This window comes from Ochlerotatus camptorhynchus, unplaced genomic scaffold (genome assembly GCF_037179485.1).
Source record: "Ochlerotatus camptorhynchus isolate MF236.1 unplaced genomic scaffold, CSIRO-AGI_Acam_v1.1 ptg000433l, whole genome shotgun sequence".
NCBI classification, from domain to species: domain Eukaryota; kingdom Metazoa; phylum Arthropoda; class Insecta; order Diptera; family Culicidae; genus Ochlerotatus; species Ochlerotatus camptorhynchus.
In genome coordinates, this window is record NW_027040919.1 from 1,017,934 (window position 1) to 1,034,045 (window position 16,112).

At 43.3% G+C, this 16,112-nt stretch overlaps 1 protein-coding gene across 1 annotated transcript; it reads left to right on the forward strand.

Annotated features, from left to right (window-relative positions):
- The first annotated feature begins 3,504 nt into the window (after positions 1 to 3,504).
- On the forward strand, positions 3,505 to 15,892 carry LOC135711495 (bis(5'-adenosyl)-triphosphatase enpp4-like). Its single transcript, XM_065234349.1, has 4 exons — positions 3,505 to 4,210; positions 4,309 to 4,990; positions 14,261 to 14,536; positions 14,608 to 15,892. Exons 1-4 carry the CDS (start codon positions 3,812 to 3,814, stop codon positions 14,898 to 14,900), a joined length of 1,650 nt encoding a protein of 549 aa, XP_065090421.1. The 5' UTR covers positions 3,505 to 3,811; the 3' UTR covers positions 14,901 to 15,892.
- The last annotated feature ends 220 nt before the right edge of the window (positions 15,893 to 16,112 follow it).

Consider the following 16,112-nt stretch of genomic DNA (forward strand, 5'->3'; position numbering starts at 1 on the left):
ATATGTATGTATCGACGATCCCTTCCAGCAAACCTCCTGCAGCGCTACGATGTCGAACTTGCGGACCCTCAATAAATCGGAAAGACTGCGGGTACTTCCCAAGAAATTGAGAGACTTGCAGTTCCATGTTCCGATTTTCCAATCGTTAGTCCGTTTCCGTTGCTTGGGTCTATGCCGATTGCTCCGGTCCATATTTACATTGCTTGCTTCCTGTACTTTTGTATTTTTACGGCTGGCTTGTAGGGCCTGCACCAACCCCCATTGTCTCGCCGGGGGACCATCGTGCACAAAACTGTTTAGAGTCCCACGTTGGCACCAGGACGTTGATCAGCCGCTCCTAACATGGAGAACAACCGCCGTTTTGAGCCTCCATGGTAAACAGACGCTCGAAGACTGCACTCTCCGGAGAGAGGAGTCCCCCCCCCCCTTCCATGTCAGCATACAACCAAGGGGTCACCGGGGTTGGTTACCCGATCTTCCCTATGATTACTCGTACCCCAGCCGGCACCGCGGGGACGTAGGGATAGGAGTTACTGGATAAGAGGCTAAGGACCGCTAGTGGGGTCTATTTTATACCTGCAGATACGCGAAGTATCAATGGTACGCATTGTCTAGCCGTTTACCAGCCAAATTCGAAATCTACAATCGCTGGATTCACGCTATCGATGCCGACTACCCAACAGGTTGCACGGTTCGAAGAGGCCTAGGTCATGTACCAACTGGACGACAAGAAACGGGACGAAGCGCCAAGCCATGAAATGATCTGGACTTTCCTGAAATTCTGTTGACTTCCCTTAAGTTCAATGCTCATTTATGAAGTCCTCAGAACTTTTCAAAGTTACCTCAATTTTCCTGGAGTTTGAACTACCATAAAGTTCTTTCAATGTTTTCGAAGCTACCCTGATACTCATGTAACCGAGTGGGGCGACACATCTAAATCTCAATTCTAGATGCTCAGAAAATCTCACACTAGTGAATAAATATTCGAAAAATCTTCTTTCATATCTCGCATCTACTTGCATCGCGCAACATCTTTTTGCAGGAAATCTTCAAAATCGTGATAAATCTTCTTTCTATCTACTCAGCGTAAGCGCAGCTAGCCACAGCAAAAATGCATCGTAGATAGAGTCATCCCCCTCGCATGTAACTTATTCATTATTGCCCTGAACTTAGAGAACTGTCATAAGAACTTCCCTAAAAAATTTCTGAACTTCTGTGAGGAACTTAAAATATTTCTAAACTTTTCTAGATGACCTTCATCTGGATTTCTAGAAGATTTGGGATCCTCAAAATTGTCCACTATTTCCGTAAAATTAATGCAATTGCAAGTTCTCTAGATATCTGTAAAATTCTCAAAGTTTTCCAGAAAATTTGAGGGGGGGCCTCTATCTGCGATGCAGGAAAGATTTTGGAAAGAAGATTGATGACGATTCTGAAAATTTCCTGCAAAAAGATGATGCGCGATGCAAGTAGATGCGAAAAATAACAGACGATTTTTCGAAGATTCATTCACTAGTGTGAGATTTTTCGAGCATCTAGAATTGAGATTTAGGTTGTGAACCATTTGCTGAGTTAAATTTAACTCGTGATTAAAGGTGACATTTCGAAAATTATTTTCTATTTTCGAAAATCCCTGTGATGTCGATCGACCGGTTTATGAGAAGAAATCAGCCACGGTTGTCAACATTTAACTTCTTGTCTGTCAGAAATAACCACGCTCGGATAGCAGGGTTAATCGATAACTTTCCATTTTGTCAAATTTTAACCAAAATGGTTCAGAGCCTAAGATGTGCCCGAGGATGTGCCTCCCCCGAGAAAATACATAAATTCCCTGAAGATTTTTTTTTTCAACTCTGCTGTCAACAGTAGGTTGTCAGAAATCGATGAAATCAAGAATCTGCATCCCCCTCAATGTTTCGGTTTTCGAAAGAACTGCTCCGTCAAAAGTTGCTTGAACTACGTCGTAACATGATCAAGGACGTGCAACAAGATATAAAACATCCCATAGTCGTCTTTCTAGACATGTCCCAAGCCTTCGACTCAGTGAACCTGCAAAAACTGCTGGATTCCCTACAAAATCTAGAATTCCCGAACAAGCTCATCTCCTGGCTGCACACCTACCTCAGCCACCGAAAATTGGTCCTATCCTTAAGATCTTTGAAAATCCCTAAAGATGTTTAGACCTAGCTTATCTGAAGTACTTGGAACTTCTTTGAAGTTTGAAATGTTTTCGTCAAGTTCTCTCTACTTTGTTGAAGTTCTCTTGAATTCTCTGGATACCCCTGAAGTGCTCAAAACTTCTTAAAAGTTCCTGCAGTTTTCCTGAAGCTGATGTAACTGCCTTAAAGCTCATGAAGCTTCCTGGAAGATCCCATAATATTCCAAAAGTTTCCGGAACTTGTCTAATGATCCCGCAGTTTGTTTATTAAAAATTGCAGAAATTCTAGGCATTTCTTTTCATTCTCAAGAACTTCCTTTAATGTTTGTGCAGTTAATTGGACTACCTTAAAGATCTTTAATTTTTTCACGGAATTCACGGAACATTCTTGAAATTCTCGCTATTATCCTTATCATTACCCTGACATTAATGGAACTGCTCTAATGATCCCTAAACTTCCCTGAAGTTCACTGGACTACCGTGAATTTCTTGGGTCTTCAATGAAGTTTCCAAAATTTGTCTTTAGCTCGCTTAACTTCGCTGAAGCATTTTGGACTATCCTAAATTGTTGGAACTTCTTAAAGGTTCCCGCTATTTACCTGAAATCACTAGAGATGAACTAGCCTATGGCTAAAAATCTCTTAAATAAAGATAAAAAAAAACCTGAAATCACAGAGAACAGACGACCAACTTCGGTCAAAAACTTGTGTAAAGATAAGTGGGAACATCGCCGTTACGTGGTGCTAGCATCTTCAGATTTCCTGTATAAATTTTCCGCTTTTGACAAATTTGGCACTAGTATCAATAAATTTTTTGTTGAAAATTGCCACTTATCGCTACCAGCACTTAGTGTCTAGTGTAAGTTTTGCAACGCCAGAGCAATCAGGTTGTCAAAGAGGATTTTTAAGTGGGGAAGTCGCCGTTATTGGCGCTTAAGTCGCATAGGAATCTCTACACTACTTTTTAGAGAAATTTTGTTCGAGTCTCAACGTCTGTTCTCTGTGCTGAAATTTATGGAACTGGCCTTAATTTCTCGGAATTTATCTGCAGTTCTGAGAACATTTCTGAAGATTATAACATGTCTACTGAAAATAGCACAAGTACAAGTATGTGGCATAAGCAAATCCTGTTCCGCTGTTCCCACGGAAAGGGAAGCTTTTCAATCTCTGGCGTCTTCAGTTCGACCCTTTAGTCGCTTGCAGCGCATCATGCGGCTGGTTTACAAAGCACCATCGTCGAAAGCTTCGCCTTCACAGAAATCATCATCATCAAGCAGAGTCGTCATCATTCAACAATCATCAAACAGCTGCTGTCACTTGAAGCTCGCTCCGAAGGAACGAGTAAGCCCATCACAACAGTTCCAACAACACAAAAACGAGAAAATCGGATACAAACAGTGAAAAAATCAAAATAAAAATATAATTTCGCCATCCGAAGCAGAAAAACTAAAATCACGTTGATTATTTTCATCGAACAGCAAGTGATTGAAAAGCATTCGTCGGTGTGAAACTCAGACAATGCCTTTCGTTTGTGACCAGCAGCGTGAAGGTTTTGAACACTGAGAGCTGAGTGCTGTAAAAAGTGAACGAAAACAAGGAAGTTTCAGTAGTTTATTAGAACTTAGCATAGGTATCCGAGAAAATCAGGTGAACGATGATTCCGAGTGCGACAGCCACCAGGTACCGATGGATGTTGGTCGGGCTGCTGCTGGAAACGGTTCTGCTCGGGGCGGCAGCCACAGTTGCAACCGCGGCAGCTTCCTCCAGCCCATCATCGGTGCTCATCGTCGTGTCGTATGACGCATTCCGTACGGAGTATCTGAGACGTAATAGTACGTCGTTCATGAATGAGCTTCGGCGAAATGGCACAACGGCGGAATTTATGCGGAATGTCTTTCCCACGAAAACATTTCCCAATCATCACAGCATTGCCACCGGAGTGTTTCCGAACCAGCATGGGGTCATGGCCAACGAGTTTTACGACCACAGTCGAGGGAAGCTCAACTATTCGTACGAAATGTTCCACTTCAGTGACGAGATTGTGCCAATATGGGTTAGTTTGCGTTTGTTATCACTAGCGAAGAAGGGCACTACACTAGGGGTGATGTAATTTCTAGTCAGCTTATACTAAACTGAAGATTTTTATTTTAGGCACTGAACGAGCTGAATGGAGGCCATTCCGGTTGTATTATGTGGCCGGGATCAAATTTCCCATACACGAAAGAAAGGGTGAACTGTACGTACGTGACACCGTTCAATCTGACGCTTCCGTGGAACGATCGAGTGGATACGGCTTTCCAATGGATTCAGGATCCGAAACAGCCGGCCAATCTGGTCATGTTGTACATAGAAGAACCGGACTACTATGGGCACATTTACAGTCCGGATTCGGATCGGGTGGCCCAGTTGATTGTGAAGCTGAACGATCTGACCCGATACATTCACGATAGGATTCGGGAGTTTAATCTGCAGGATCGGGTCAACGTGGTGCATCTCAGCGATCACGGGATGGATTCGTTGATGCCGAAGAATTTCATCAACCTAACGAGTTTCGTTCCGGACGATGTCAAGTACGATGTGCACGGCACTACTCCGGTATTGCAGATTGTGCCCAAGGTGAAGCAGCAAACGGCCGATCTATACCGGGCGTTGAAGAATGCGTCCGAAAAGAATGGAAACTTCGATGTGTATACGTTGGAGAATTTGCCGTCCCGGTGGCACTTTAATAATTCGCAACGAACCGGACCAATTACGGCGGTTGCGAAGCTGGGATACGGATTCGATGATATGTGGAAAACGGTGGAGTACTACCGGAAGACGTTCAACGTGTCAGGTATGTGTCGGATTGCTTAATTAACCAAAATGAACATTATTTTGAGCGCAGTTGTTTTTGACCAGAGTCCAGTCGTTGGTCCCCTGGTTCATGAGTTGATGAGTAGATAGGTAGGGTTCAAATGGAAAAGATCGCAATATTTCACGAAGTTCACCAAGGGAAAAGTGCGCGAGTGTTGGTGAACTTTTCTGGCATTATTATTTTTTATTCTCTTCATCGGACTTTTGTTGTCTAAATGAAAGTTGATAGGGAATAGCAAATATTTGCGCAAATAGGCGTAAACATCCCATGCGTTTTCGAAATATACGACGTGCGCCTGTGCTCTTGCCTACTATTCCGCAGGCATAGGGAAATTAAAGGAGCGAGGTTTGTTGAGACCGAACGTTTCGGGTGGTAACCTTATTGGTAAGAGAAATGTAGTTTCTACAGCTGACAAATAAAGCGTCGTTGATGATTATCTCGAATACTTTCGAGCAGACACAAAGTGAGGTAATTCCTCGGTAATTCTCCACATCTTGCTTGTCTCCTTTCGGGAACATAAACGAAGATTTCCAACGAGAAGGAAATACACCTTGTTCTAATGAAATATTGTACAACTTTGAAATTTCAGCTTCTGGACGGTCTAATGTGACCGTGAAAATATCAAAGCTGAACGCGTCTCTGCGAATATCTTTGATCCCTTCGGCAACCTGGCTTAACGATGCCGTTGTGTCGTTGAAAACACTGTAAAGAAGTGTTGGCTTTTATTTTATCGCTTAGATGAATCTCAACCGGTAGCCCATCCTCTTACCTTTTTGTCTTCACAAACGTCCTGAATAGCTTGAGATTACGCCGGAGATTGGTCTGCAAACGTCTTGAGTACTTCTTGTAGGCTGCCGCTTACAGCACCAGGAAATCGCTGCACCCTGTAGCTTGAATATTTAACCACTTGTTGATTTCCTGTCGTCCAGATCAGCTGCCCAGTCCGCGTCACTGTATCCCAATAACTTCGTCGTTGGCATCCTTCTTGTACACCAGTTTCATTTTCGAAGTTCCACGAAGGTAACGGAACAAATGCTTGACAGCACTCCAATGTTGCATTCCTGGATTTGAATTGTAACGGATGAGCTGGTTCACAGCGAAAAGAACATCCGGTCATTAGACTGCCGTTTGCTTCCTGATACAGAATGTTGGCCATCTGGTTCGTCTCGTCTGGGGTTTTTGGTGACATTTCCTTGTTAAGCTTGTCGGTCATCAGTGTCTTCGTTGATTTACAGTTAGACATGTTGAATTTAGTCAACATCGCTTCAACGTAAGCTTCTTGATCTAACGGTATCCTCAGTCCGGATGAGTATGCCCAAGCACCTCTTAGCTTCGCCTAAGTCCTTCATTCGGATGTTCTCGTTCAAGAACCCCTGGAATGGTCAATCAAGTCGTCATCGTTTAAAATATTATCACGTCATCAACATATTTAGACTGCCACAAATATAATCCGCCGGTCATCAATGTGATAATACACACAGGGGTCATAGCTCGCCTGAGTAAGACCAAACTTCTTCAGCATCGAATCCAACTTGTTGTTCCAGACTCGGCTCGACTGTTTGAGTCCATGTAGATTTCCTCCTCCAGATCTCCTTGGAAAAAAGCGGTGACGGCGTCCATTTGTTGGATTCGCAAATCGTATCTTGCTGCCAATGCGAAAAGTATCGTAGCGAACTGTGACGAATTGGGGATACTTTTCTTCAAAATCCACCCCCTTTAGCTGCGAGAATTTTTTAATCACCAACCTCGCCTTGTGTCGGTCTACATTTTTACGCTCGAATCGTGCTTTATCTTATATATCCTTTTGCATTTTATCGCCTCCCTACTTTTAGGGAGTTTCGCCAGGGTCCAGGTACCGTTGCTGATCAACGGATTGTACTCCTCCTGCATGGCTACCTTGCATTTTTCGGCATCGGGACGCGACATCGCTTCTTGTGACGTGACAGTTTCGTTTGAAATGTCGATATTCACATTGTCGATCTGCTGCTGAGCCGCCAATCCACACATTTGACCCAACTCATCTGCCTCCACAGATTGGTTCGGCTCCGCACCTTGCGCAGCATCGGATTGGGAAGTCTGTGAGAAACGGCAATATTAACCTGATCATATGTACTTGCCTGGGAGATTGTGCTCCCGACCGCTTCGCCTCAACGCCAATGACCCAGGCGGATATGAAAATTGGTGCGGTGGGAGGACGGTCATACCAGTTACGGTGTCTATTGAACTGCTGCTAACGTTGCTTAACGCTTCTTCGTAATCATCGTCTTATAATGGTGCTCTGTTCGCACGCTGCAAAAATTATATCGATACAGAACAACACGGTTTCTACCCGAAGCGCTCCGTGTCCACGAACCTGGTGCAGTTCACTTCTAACTGTCTGCGATGCATGGATTCAGGAAGTCGATACTGCGTATATGGATCTAAGAGCTGCATTTGACACGGTGGACCATAATATTTTGCTGGCCAAGCTGGAGATACTTGGCATCTCGTCAACTGCTGTGGATTGGTTCAGATCTTACTTGGTGAATCGCTATGTACATGTCAAGATTGGCGCGTCGGAATCGGATGTTTTCTCAAACAACTCGGGAGTCCCGCAAGGCAGTAACCTTGGGCCGCTACTATTTTCGATCTTTTTAAACGATGTCGCCTTGCTGGTACCATCAGGATGCCGCGTTTTCTATGCAGACGATACGAAAATCTACAAAATTATGAAAAGCCTGTCGGACTGCTGGGATCTCCAGAATATGTAAAGTATTTTTGCTGACTGGTGCTCAAGAAATTTGATGAGTCTAAGCATAGAAAAATGTAACATTATTTCCTATCACCGAAAAATCGAACCAATCATGTTTGACTATGTTCTCTACGGACGCTGTCTTGCTCGTGTAGAGCACATAAAGGATCTCGGCGTTACCTTGGACTGCAGACTCACTTTCAGAATCCACTACAATGACATCATCTCCAGAGCTAATCGACAATTGGGCTTTATTTTCAAAATTGCCGACGAGTTTCGTGACCCGCTATGTCTCAGGTCACTTTACTGCTCGCTTGTGCGATCCTTATTGGAGTCAAGTTCAGTTGTTTGGTGCCCTTTCCATGCTAGCTGGATCACTAGAATTGAATCCGTTCAACGCAAGTTTGTGAGATATGCTCTTCGTTTCCTCAACTGGCGTGACCCAACGAACTTGCCACCGTACGAGGAGCGTTGCCGTTTCCTGGGAATCGAGCCATTAGAGGTGAGACGGACGGTCGCTCAAGCTATGTTCGCTGGAAAGCTGCTTACAGGTGACATTGACTGTCCAACACTGCCGTCACAGCTAAATATGTATGCCCCTGAGAGGTCTCTTCGTCAACGCGACTTGCTGTTTTTGGAACCACGGAGCCGGAATTATACACAACACGAGCCAATTTGAGCAATCAGCCGGCAATTCAACAACTTTTTTTATATATTCGACTTCAATGTATCAGCTGACGTGTTTCGTCATCGGCTACTTGGCCTTTTCCGTACCGTTGACCGTAACTATTTAGTATAAGTGTTATTCATTTAGACAATAATTGTCAGTTGAATTTTTCAATAAACAACAAGTCACTCTCAGGAATAATTGGTACAGCCGCTGCATTCGTTTTTTCCGTAACCTGTGACAGTCTCTTCAAACTCCATTCTGATCGCCGTGCGATCTCCTCCTCGATCAGCTTTCAATTCACGACTTCCAATTGTCCCTTTGTTGATGAATCTAACATCCAGATTCTGGACAATCTTTCTGGTGTTCAGATCTAATACACGATAACCCTTGGTATCTTCATCCAGTCCTACCAAAATGCACGCTTTCGATTTTGCATCCCATTTGCGTCGTTTTGGTTTTGGAACGTGAACCATTGCTTGTGTTCCGAAGATTCTAACGTGCGACAAATTCGGATTCTTTCCGCTCCAGAGCTGTTCGGATTCGGATGATTTTGACATTCTGTCTGTGAATTTTCTGAATGTATCTGGAACTTCGCCTTCCGACTTTGATCGCAGAAAATAGACAAACATCTGTCTTGACTTGTCATCCACAAATACAATATAATATCTGCTTCCTCCTAACGACTTGACCACAAATGTCCGAGTGTACGACCTCCAACAATTCAGATGCACGGGAACCCTTCTTGCTGAATGGTTGCCGACTGTGTTTTCCCATCGCACATACGCTGCAACCGCAGTCAGTCGTTTCACTCAGTTCCACGCCATCAACCGCCAGCTTCTTTAATCCCGCCAAATTCAGATGGTCCATTCGTCGATGCCAGATATCCAGGGTTACAGCTGATGAGCATGCCAGTGCCTTGTCGCGTATGTTGTGCTGGTCCAGCCTAAACAAATCATTCATGTGACAATCTTTTGCCACTACATCGCCACTCGCATTCAGCACTCTACAGCCTACAACCTTCGTTTCCGTTCTTTTTAATCCTGTTGACAGAAAGAAGATTCACTAATAACTGAGGGATATATCGTACCTTGTTGACTTGAAGTCCAGAACTGCTTTCCCGACAATGTGGCTTCAGGACGGTTCTTCCGATAGCTTCAATGCTCATTTCGCCCTTGTTGGCCGCAGCAACATAACCACTCGATGTCTTCCGATCCTTCAACAGCGCCTTGTTGTGAGTCATGTAGACTATTGTTCCGGAGTCGAAAAATCAATCGGTGCTGCTGTTCGACTCAATCGATGAAAAAAAAAACAGTGCAAAAAAACTTCTTCCTTCGAACTTCTACAGTCTTTTGCGATGTGGGCGTATTTCTTACACTTCCTGCACTTCGAACCTTTTGAGACTCCGTTTTGAGTTGGTTGAACGTTTTCTGCTGCCTGTTGAATCCTTCACGCTTCCCTATTGTCAGTAGTGCCGCATCCGACGAAGGTGCTGCAGCTCCTGCACTAGCTTTCTCTTGATGGCATCTCCTGTTACCGGTGTTCCGAAGTTTTTCAGAGCCATAATCATTGGCCTGTACTCCTCTGGTAGATCACATAGCAGCAACGCGCGAACCCATTCCTCCGAAATCTTGAATCAAATTCCGTTTAACTGATGAGCCGTCGCAATAACTTGATTGACGTATTCCGACATCGACGAACAGTTTCCGCAGAAGTCCTACTCGCCTAGTGAGTCCAGAATCTTCAAACACTTTCTCCAGGTTGTTGTCGACTTTCTTCGCTCCTGTCGTTTTCTCCCAGTGCTGTTAATTTTCATATCATTCGATTGAAGATGAACATCCTGTGAAAACGAATTCTCTCATGCCCATCATTTGAAGAACCCCTTTCTCAATCCAACCTCATCTTCATTTAATACACGACAGTGGATTATTGAAGAATCCCAGCAAAATGGTTCCGAACAGACATGTCATCCCGACGTCGGGTTAATGTAAGGCTAATTGAAGGTCGATGTCGACCCAATGTCGCGTTGATGTCAGATCAATTTTGAGTTTATGACGGGTCAATGTCGGGTTGGGGCTTGGTAGAAGTCACCTGACTGGTGTCGGGTTGGCTTAGTTTTTTCACCGGAATGTCGACCAGAGCTCCGTTTGTGTGTAGGTTACACTCAATACGGGTAAGAACGCCCGGCGGGGTAAGAGGGACCACAGCCAGTTCTATATGAAATCCTCAAGATTCTTACCAATACTGAATGCAGAAAAGATTAACAACATGTTTTTATCATTCTGGAACACCTTGTAGACCCCCCCCCCCCCCGAACTTATGAAGCTTCAAAACAATAAATAATTGCAAACTTCCCGTTCGGTGGGGCTTTCACGATCCAATCGTTTGTTCATCAAAAAGACTTTTTGATGAACAAGCGATGTTTTCTGACGTTTTTTCCTGTTTCCTTCAGTAGTCATGACAATCTTTTTAGCAGTTAGTTAGTTTTAGCAACCGGTGGAAACTAACGATTTAAAATGGGCTCACTACTTGATTAGCCTATTGGTCCCAAGCAAACGATTAACGTACCCCATTCTAATTGAAATCTAGTACCACACAGTGTTTGTGTTGTTCGCTATGAAAGTTTGACAGATAAAAAGAGGGGTTCGTGGATCTTCCTATGTTTCGAGAGGTGCATCGATTAGCTTGGGACCGAAGAGAGTACCAGAGCTGAGCCAAAAAGTTGAGCACGTTTCTTCGGGACCTTCTGGTCTTAGAGCTACCTCTATGATTTTTGTATATCAGTAATCATATTGATTAACGATTGCTGCGAAATTTCCATTTTAGGAGTGGTAAATTTTGGTTAGAATTATGATGGCTAGAATTACTTAAGCGGCGCCGGTGGTGTAGTGGTAAGCGTGATTGCCTCTCACCCCAAAAGCCTGGGTTTGATCCCAGTCGGTGCCGTCGGGATTTTCTCAGGATTAAAATCTCTGATCACGCCTTTCTTCAGAAGGGAAGTAGAGCCGTTGGTTCCCAGTCCATGAGTTGATGGGTCTATAAGTAGGGTCCAGGTGTGGGAGCTGCCTTCCTGGCGTCGGTAGCATAGGTACTCAGTACGGAAAACAAGATCGACGGAATACAAATCAAAGAAGACATAAATAGAATTTTGAAGCTCAATAATCAACATTGAATTGATATTGTTTTTGATAAACATTAAATCACTATTTCAAATGTGAATACAGGATAACATCAGCGGTGAGTACAGGGTAGCTGAATAAAACGGACCGCCTGGTTTTAACTGTCAAAAATTTGTAAACAAACCCGAGCCCGCGTCTGACTCTCAACGTAAGTTTAAAGACGTTCCCCTGGGAAGTAATCAGCGTAATAAAAGTTTTGTGATATTGTGATATTACAGAAATATGGACTGGGAATCGAAGCGTCTCGCAGTTTTCAAGCTGCTGGAGACACAGAAGTCGGTCGGTGAGATAACCAAGCTGCTTGGTGTGAATCGAAAGTTTGTCTGGCGATGCAAAAAACGATTGGAGGATAGAAGTGAAGCTTCAAGAAGACCTCTAACAAAAATTGTTGGAATCCGGTAAGGTCTATGAATCTAATGGCCAAGGACTATCAGGTGTCACGTATGACGATGCAAATCGTGGTTAAAAAGGATTGGCCTCTATCCTTCTAAACTGCAACAACGTTAACTTCTCTCAGAAGCAGCAAAGAAGAAGCGGATGGAAAGAAGCAAAATTCTGAAGAAGCTATTTGACGTCGGCCTCAAATTTAACCGTCAAAATGACAGAGTGCTATACAAGCATCGGAGTTCGGCTGATCCCAACAACAAATTCGTCTACAGAGCGCCAAAACCAGATTCGGTGATGATTTGGGCAGCAGTTGCATCGAATGGGAAGAAATCTCCTGTTTTTCGCATTCCGGATAGGGTAAAAATAAGCAAGGACTTTTTACAACAGAAGGTGTTTCCGTTAGTCTAGTCGGAGTTCACTGACACAGATATTTGCTTCACCCAAGATTCTGCACCTGCCCACGCAGCCAAACGCGTTCAAGTGTGGTGTGAACAGAATTCCGATCATTTTTGGTCGAAAAAAATGAGGGCCTCCTCCTTCTCCGGATATTAACCCGCTAGATTTCGCGATGTAGGGCATCGTAGAAAGCGCGACCAATGCTAAGCCAAGGAGCAATAAGGACGCTCTTATGGTAGCTATACAATGAGCCTGGGACGATGCTTCGCAAGAAATCGTGCGAGCCAGCTGCTCCAGTGTTGCTGATCGTTTGACGAAGATTATTCGAGCAAAAGACTCCCATTTTGAATAAGCAGCTGACTCTCGAATATTACTTTTGGAATAGGGGAAATGCCTCTAATGTTGGCCTATGGATCTAAGATTTGGCCCATCGCTAAAAATCTGCTATTTATCAATTTTATCTAGATGAACGCGTCATTGGGACGGTACTAATGGATATTTTTGGTCGCTATTGAAAATTTAGTCGATTGCTGAATTTATGTATGGGCCCAAATTAGAGGCGACATTACATCCATTTCCCCTACAAATGAAATATTGAGAATTTAAATGGGGACTGTTTTATTCAGCCACCCTGAATTAGTGCTTAACTGAGATAACATGACTAGTCACAGTTATGTAAATTAGAAAGGGTCTAGTATAAGAGAGGAGCGGACTTGGTTGATTTTGAGTCAAACGAACTGTCAAAGCCAGAGCCAATCGAGCAGCGCCTATCTTGATTGCATTGGTAGTGTTGCTAGAAATAACCTAGGCATAGGTTACCAAGGTAGTTTGTTTTGAACCCGCTTCTCTCTTATACTCGACCCTCTCTAATGTAAACCATTCCTTCCCACATTAGGGCGTGATATGCTTCGTGGATGTTCCATAAGCAATAGTTTTGACGTAGGATTACGTCTTTTGGCATCATATTGGGGGTGCAATTTCAAAAAACCAAAATTGACCGCGTTACGGAAAGTATCAATAGCGGATGGATTGTAATTCTAAATAAGCCAATCGATTGGAAATTTTTCTACGAATCTGTACACTTTATCAATTTTCAATGTGTCACTTTTGAAAATTACACAAATGTCCAACTGTTGCTATGGTGATCAAAATTATTACCGATTGTCTGCAAAAAGCGCTTTCCCTAACACAGATTTCAAAATCAAATTCCATCCGGTCTCGTCGAACGGTGTTCGGTCGGTCGTTATAAACAGCAGCAGCAACAGTGCTTTCGGCATGTGGCGTTGAACATTGTTCTCCAGTACACAACAAAATGCTGCCCGCAAGCAGCGAGCGCCCACATGAGCGTCCATTCACCGAAGAAGGAGGAAGAAGCCGCACCGCTACTGATCGGATTCAATTGCTCGTCGTGAGCCAGTGTGGGCCATCTTTTCCAAGCGCGTCACCCTCGTTCCAAACAGTTCGCCAGCCACATCCGTGTTGAACACTCTAATAGCTCAGCATTACGGTTCTTCTCAGGACCACCATTAATTATTGTTGTTTAAGAGTTAATTTTCATTGAACGTTCGCTCGCCTTGCTGTCAGCCACATCACCCCGATGGCTATTTGATAATGTACCCAACAACCAAACGTTTGTGGTCAAATGCATAACAGTTTTGAATTGGTACACAAAAATTCTCACAATGACCGAATACCACATGACCTTGTCAATTAACCAGAAACACTTCGAAGTAAGGTAAGGTTTTCTCCAGGACGCTAGCAAAGCAAAAGAATCTCGAAAGTGATTTCTCTAACCCTAACACAGTCATCAATAATTGATACCGAGCATGTAATCCTACGTCAAATCTACGGTTGCCTTTTTTTAATCCAAATAATCTTATCTATTTCAGTAACCTCGGAAACCAAGTACGGCGTCCACGGGTACGACAACGATCTTCCCATAATGCACCCCATCTTCTTCGGTTACGGTCCCAAAATACGAGAACGAACCACGGTAGATCCGTTCGATACGGTCGATCTGTACTACCTGTTCTGTGAAATTCTAAATCTGAATGCACCGTCGTACTTGGCTGGTCAACGGCAGCACATTGCGGGGGTCCTGCGGAACGACTCCCGTGACGACAGCGATTCCGATGACGATTCCACTCGGACCGCTACCCTTGCCGGTAAAAAGTTGAAACGGTCACCTTAATCTACTTTGACTAACCTCCGAGTTTCATCTCTTTCATACTTTCAGTCATTTTCGCCGGTAGTTTGATAGCATCCTTTGCACTGGTAAGCCTGCTGGCGGGTTTTGTCCTTTGGCAACGGCGTCGTCGGGAAAATTTGGTACCCCATTATCTGTACGACGAAACGGAATCTTTCTTGGACGAGGGTAACAAACTGTTGTCAGCCCATCAGCAGCAGCAACAACAACAACAACAGCATCCCCAAAACAGTAATCACCGTAGTCATCGCCATCACCATCAACTACGCACCAATGCCATCAACTCGTCCATCAATGGGGATGTGGTTTCGATAGATGTTTGAGTAACGTCTTTTGGTGACTGTTTGTCATGTTCGTTGTTCATTCCTAATGTTTTATGTGTTGTTTCCTTTTAACATGTATGTGTGCGTCATGTTGTTTCCGTTTCCGCGCCATGGCAGTAGTAGTTTGGAGGGAAGGGCCATGCCATGATAGGTGTCATCACTCTATTTCTACAAACCAATACATATCAGTCGTAAAGCGTAGATTTGATTTCCCCATTTGTCCCAGCCATTACCTGTTACCACGTTAGTTGAGAGGATATTTTAAACAAAAAACTGTATTTCGACAATACGGCCGGGGAACGTCCAGAAAAATGTGAATTGAATTTTAGCTTAAATGAGGACGTTTCCAGCTGAAATAACCTTCCTAGTGTTGCATAATGTTTAAAATATTAATTTCTGTCAATTAGCCGCTATATCCTATCGATAGTGTAAAAGCACCGTTTGCAGAAACACAGCATAGACGAGTGTCATTTTACCCCTGTCAATGAAATACATCGAAATAAACAAACCATCGTTGGTAAAGAAACAACAATGAAAGCAAAATCTGGTAAAAGGGATACTAATAATAATTCCCCCAAATTCAAATGAACAGGACAGCGGAATGAGAAAGTATCGACCAGTGTTACCAATATTCGCCATTACGTGAGACTGTGAAAATGATCCGGAAACAATATGAAGGAACGGAAGTAATCAGAGTAGCCATAGTAAAAAGTAATTATTTAATAATTTAAATAATGTATATTTTATTGACTATAATTATGTGGGAAAAATATGTAAATAACAAAGAACTACTTGACATACAGAACTATATATCTATGCCTATCGTAGCACCTACCGACTGTCGCTAAAAATCAACCAATCGATTGCTAATTGATTTTTACACAAATACGATGGAAACGAAAATGGTTTGTAAACCTGAATAAGGTGATTTGAGACAACAACAAAAAAAAAATGTAGCAAATTAAAGAATAAACTTCTTGTGATATTTTTTACACCGATAACAAAACAAAAAAAAAACACTATTGAATTCTAGAATGCTGTAACATACCGTGTTGTGTGAGATTGGGACGACGAAGAGAAGAGTAAGAGACTATAAGTTAAGTTCATCTCAGCAAGTGAACACAATTTTACAACCTAACTGAAACCTGACTATGATTGAGATGATTCGCAGTGATTTTTTATTAGCCTATTATCTTCCTCACTTTAACGAGC

Bases quoted from the DNA above. Each gene is read 5' to 3' on its own strand.
- LOC135711495 (XM_065234349.1), top strand. From the start codon at position 3,812: ATGATTCCGAGTGCGACAGCCACCAGGTACCGATGGATGTTGGTCGGG. The intron at 4,211-4,308 runs GTTAGTTTGCGT...TTTTTATTTTAG, and splicing joins ACGAGATTGTGCCAATATGG to GCACTGAACGAGCTGAATGG. The intron at 14,537-14,607 runs GTAAAAAGTTGA...TCATACTTTCAG, and splicing joins TCGGACCGCTACCCTTGCCG to TCATTTTCGCCGGTAGTTTG.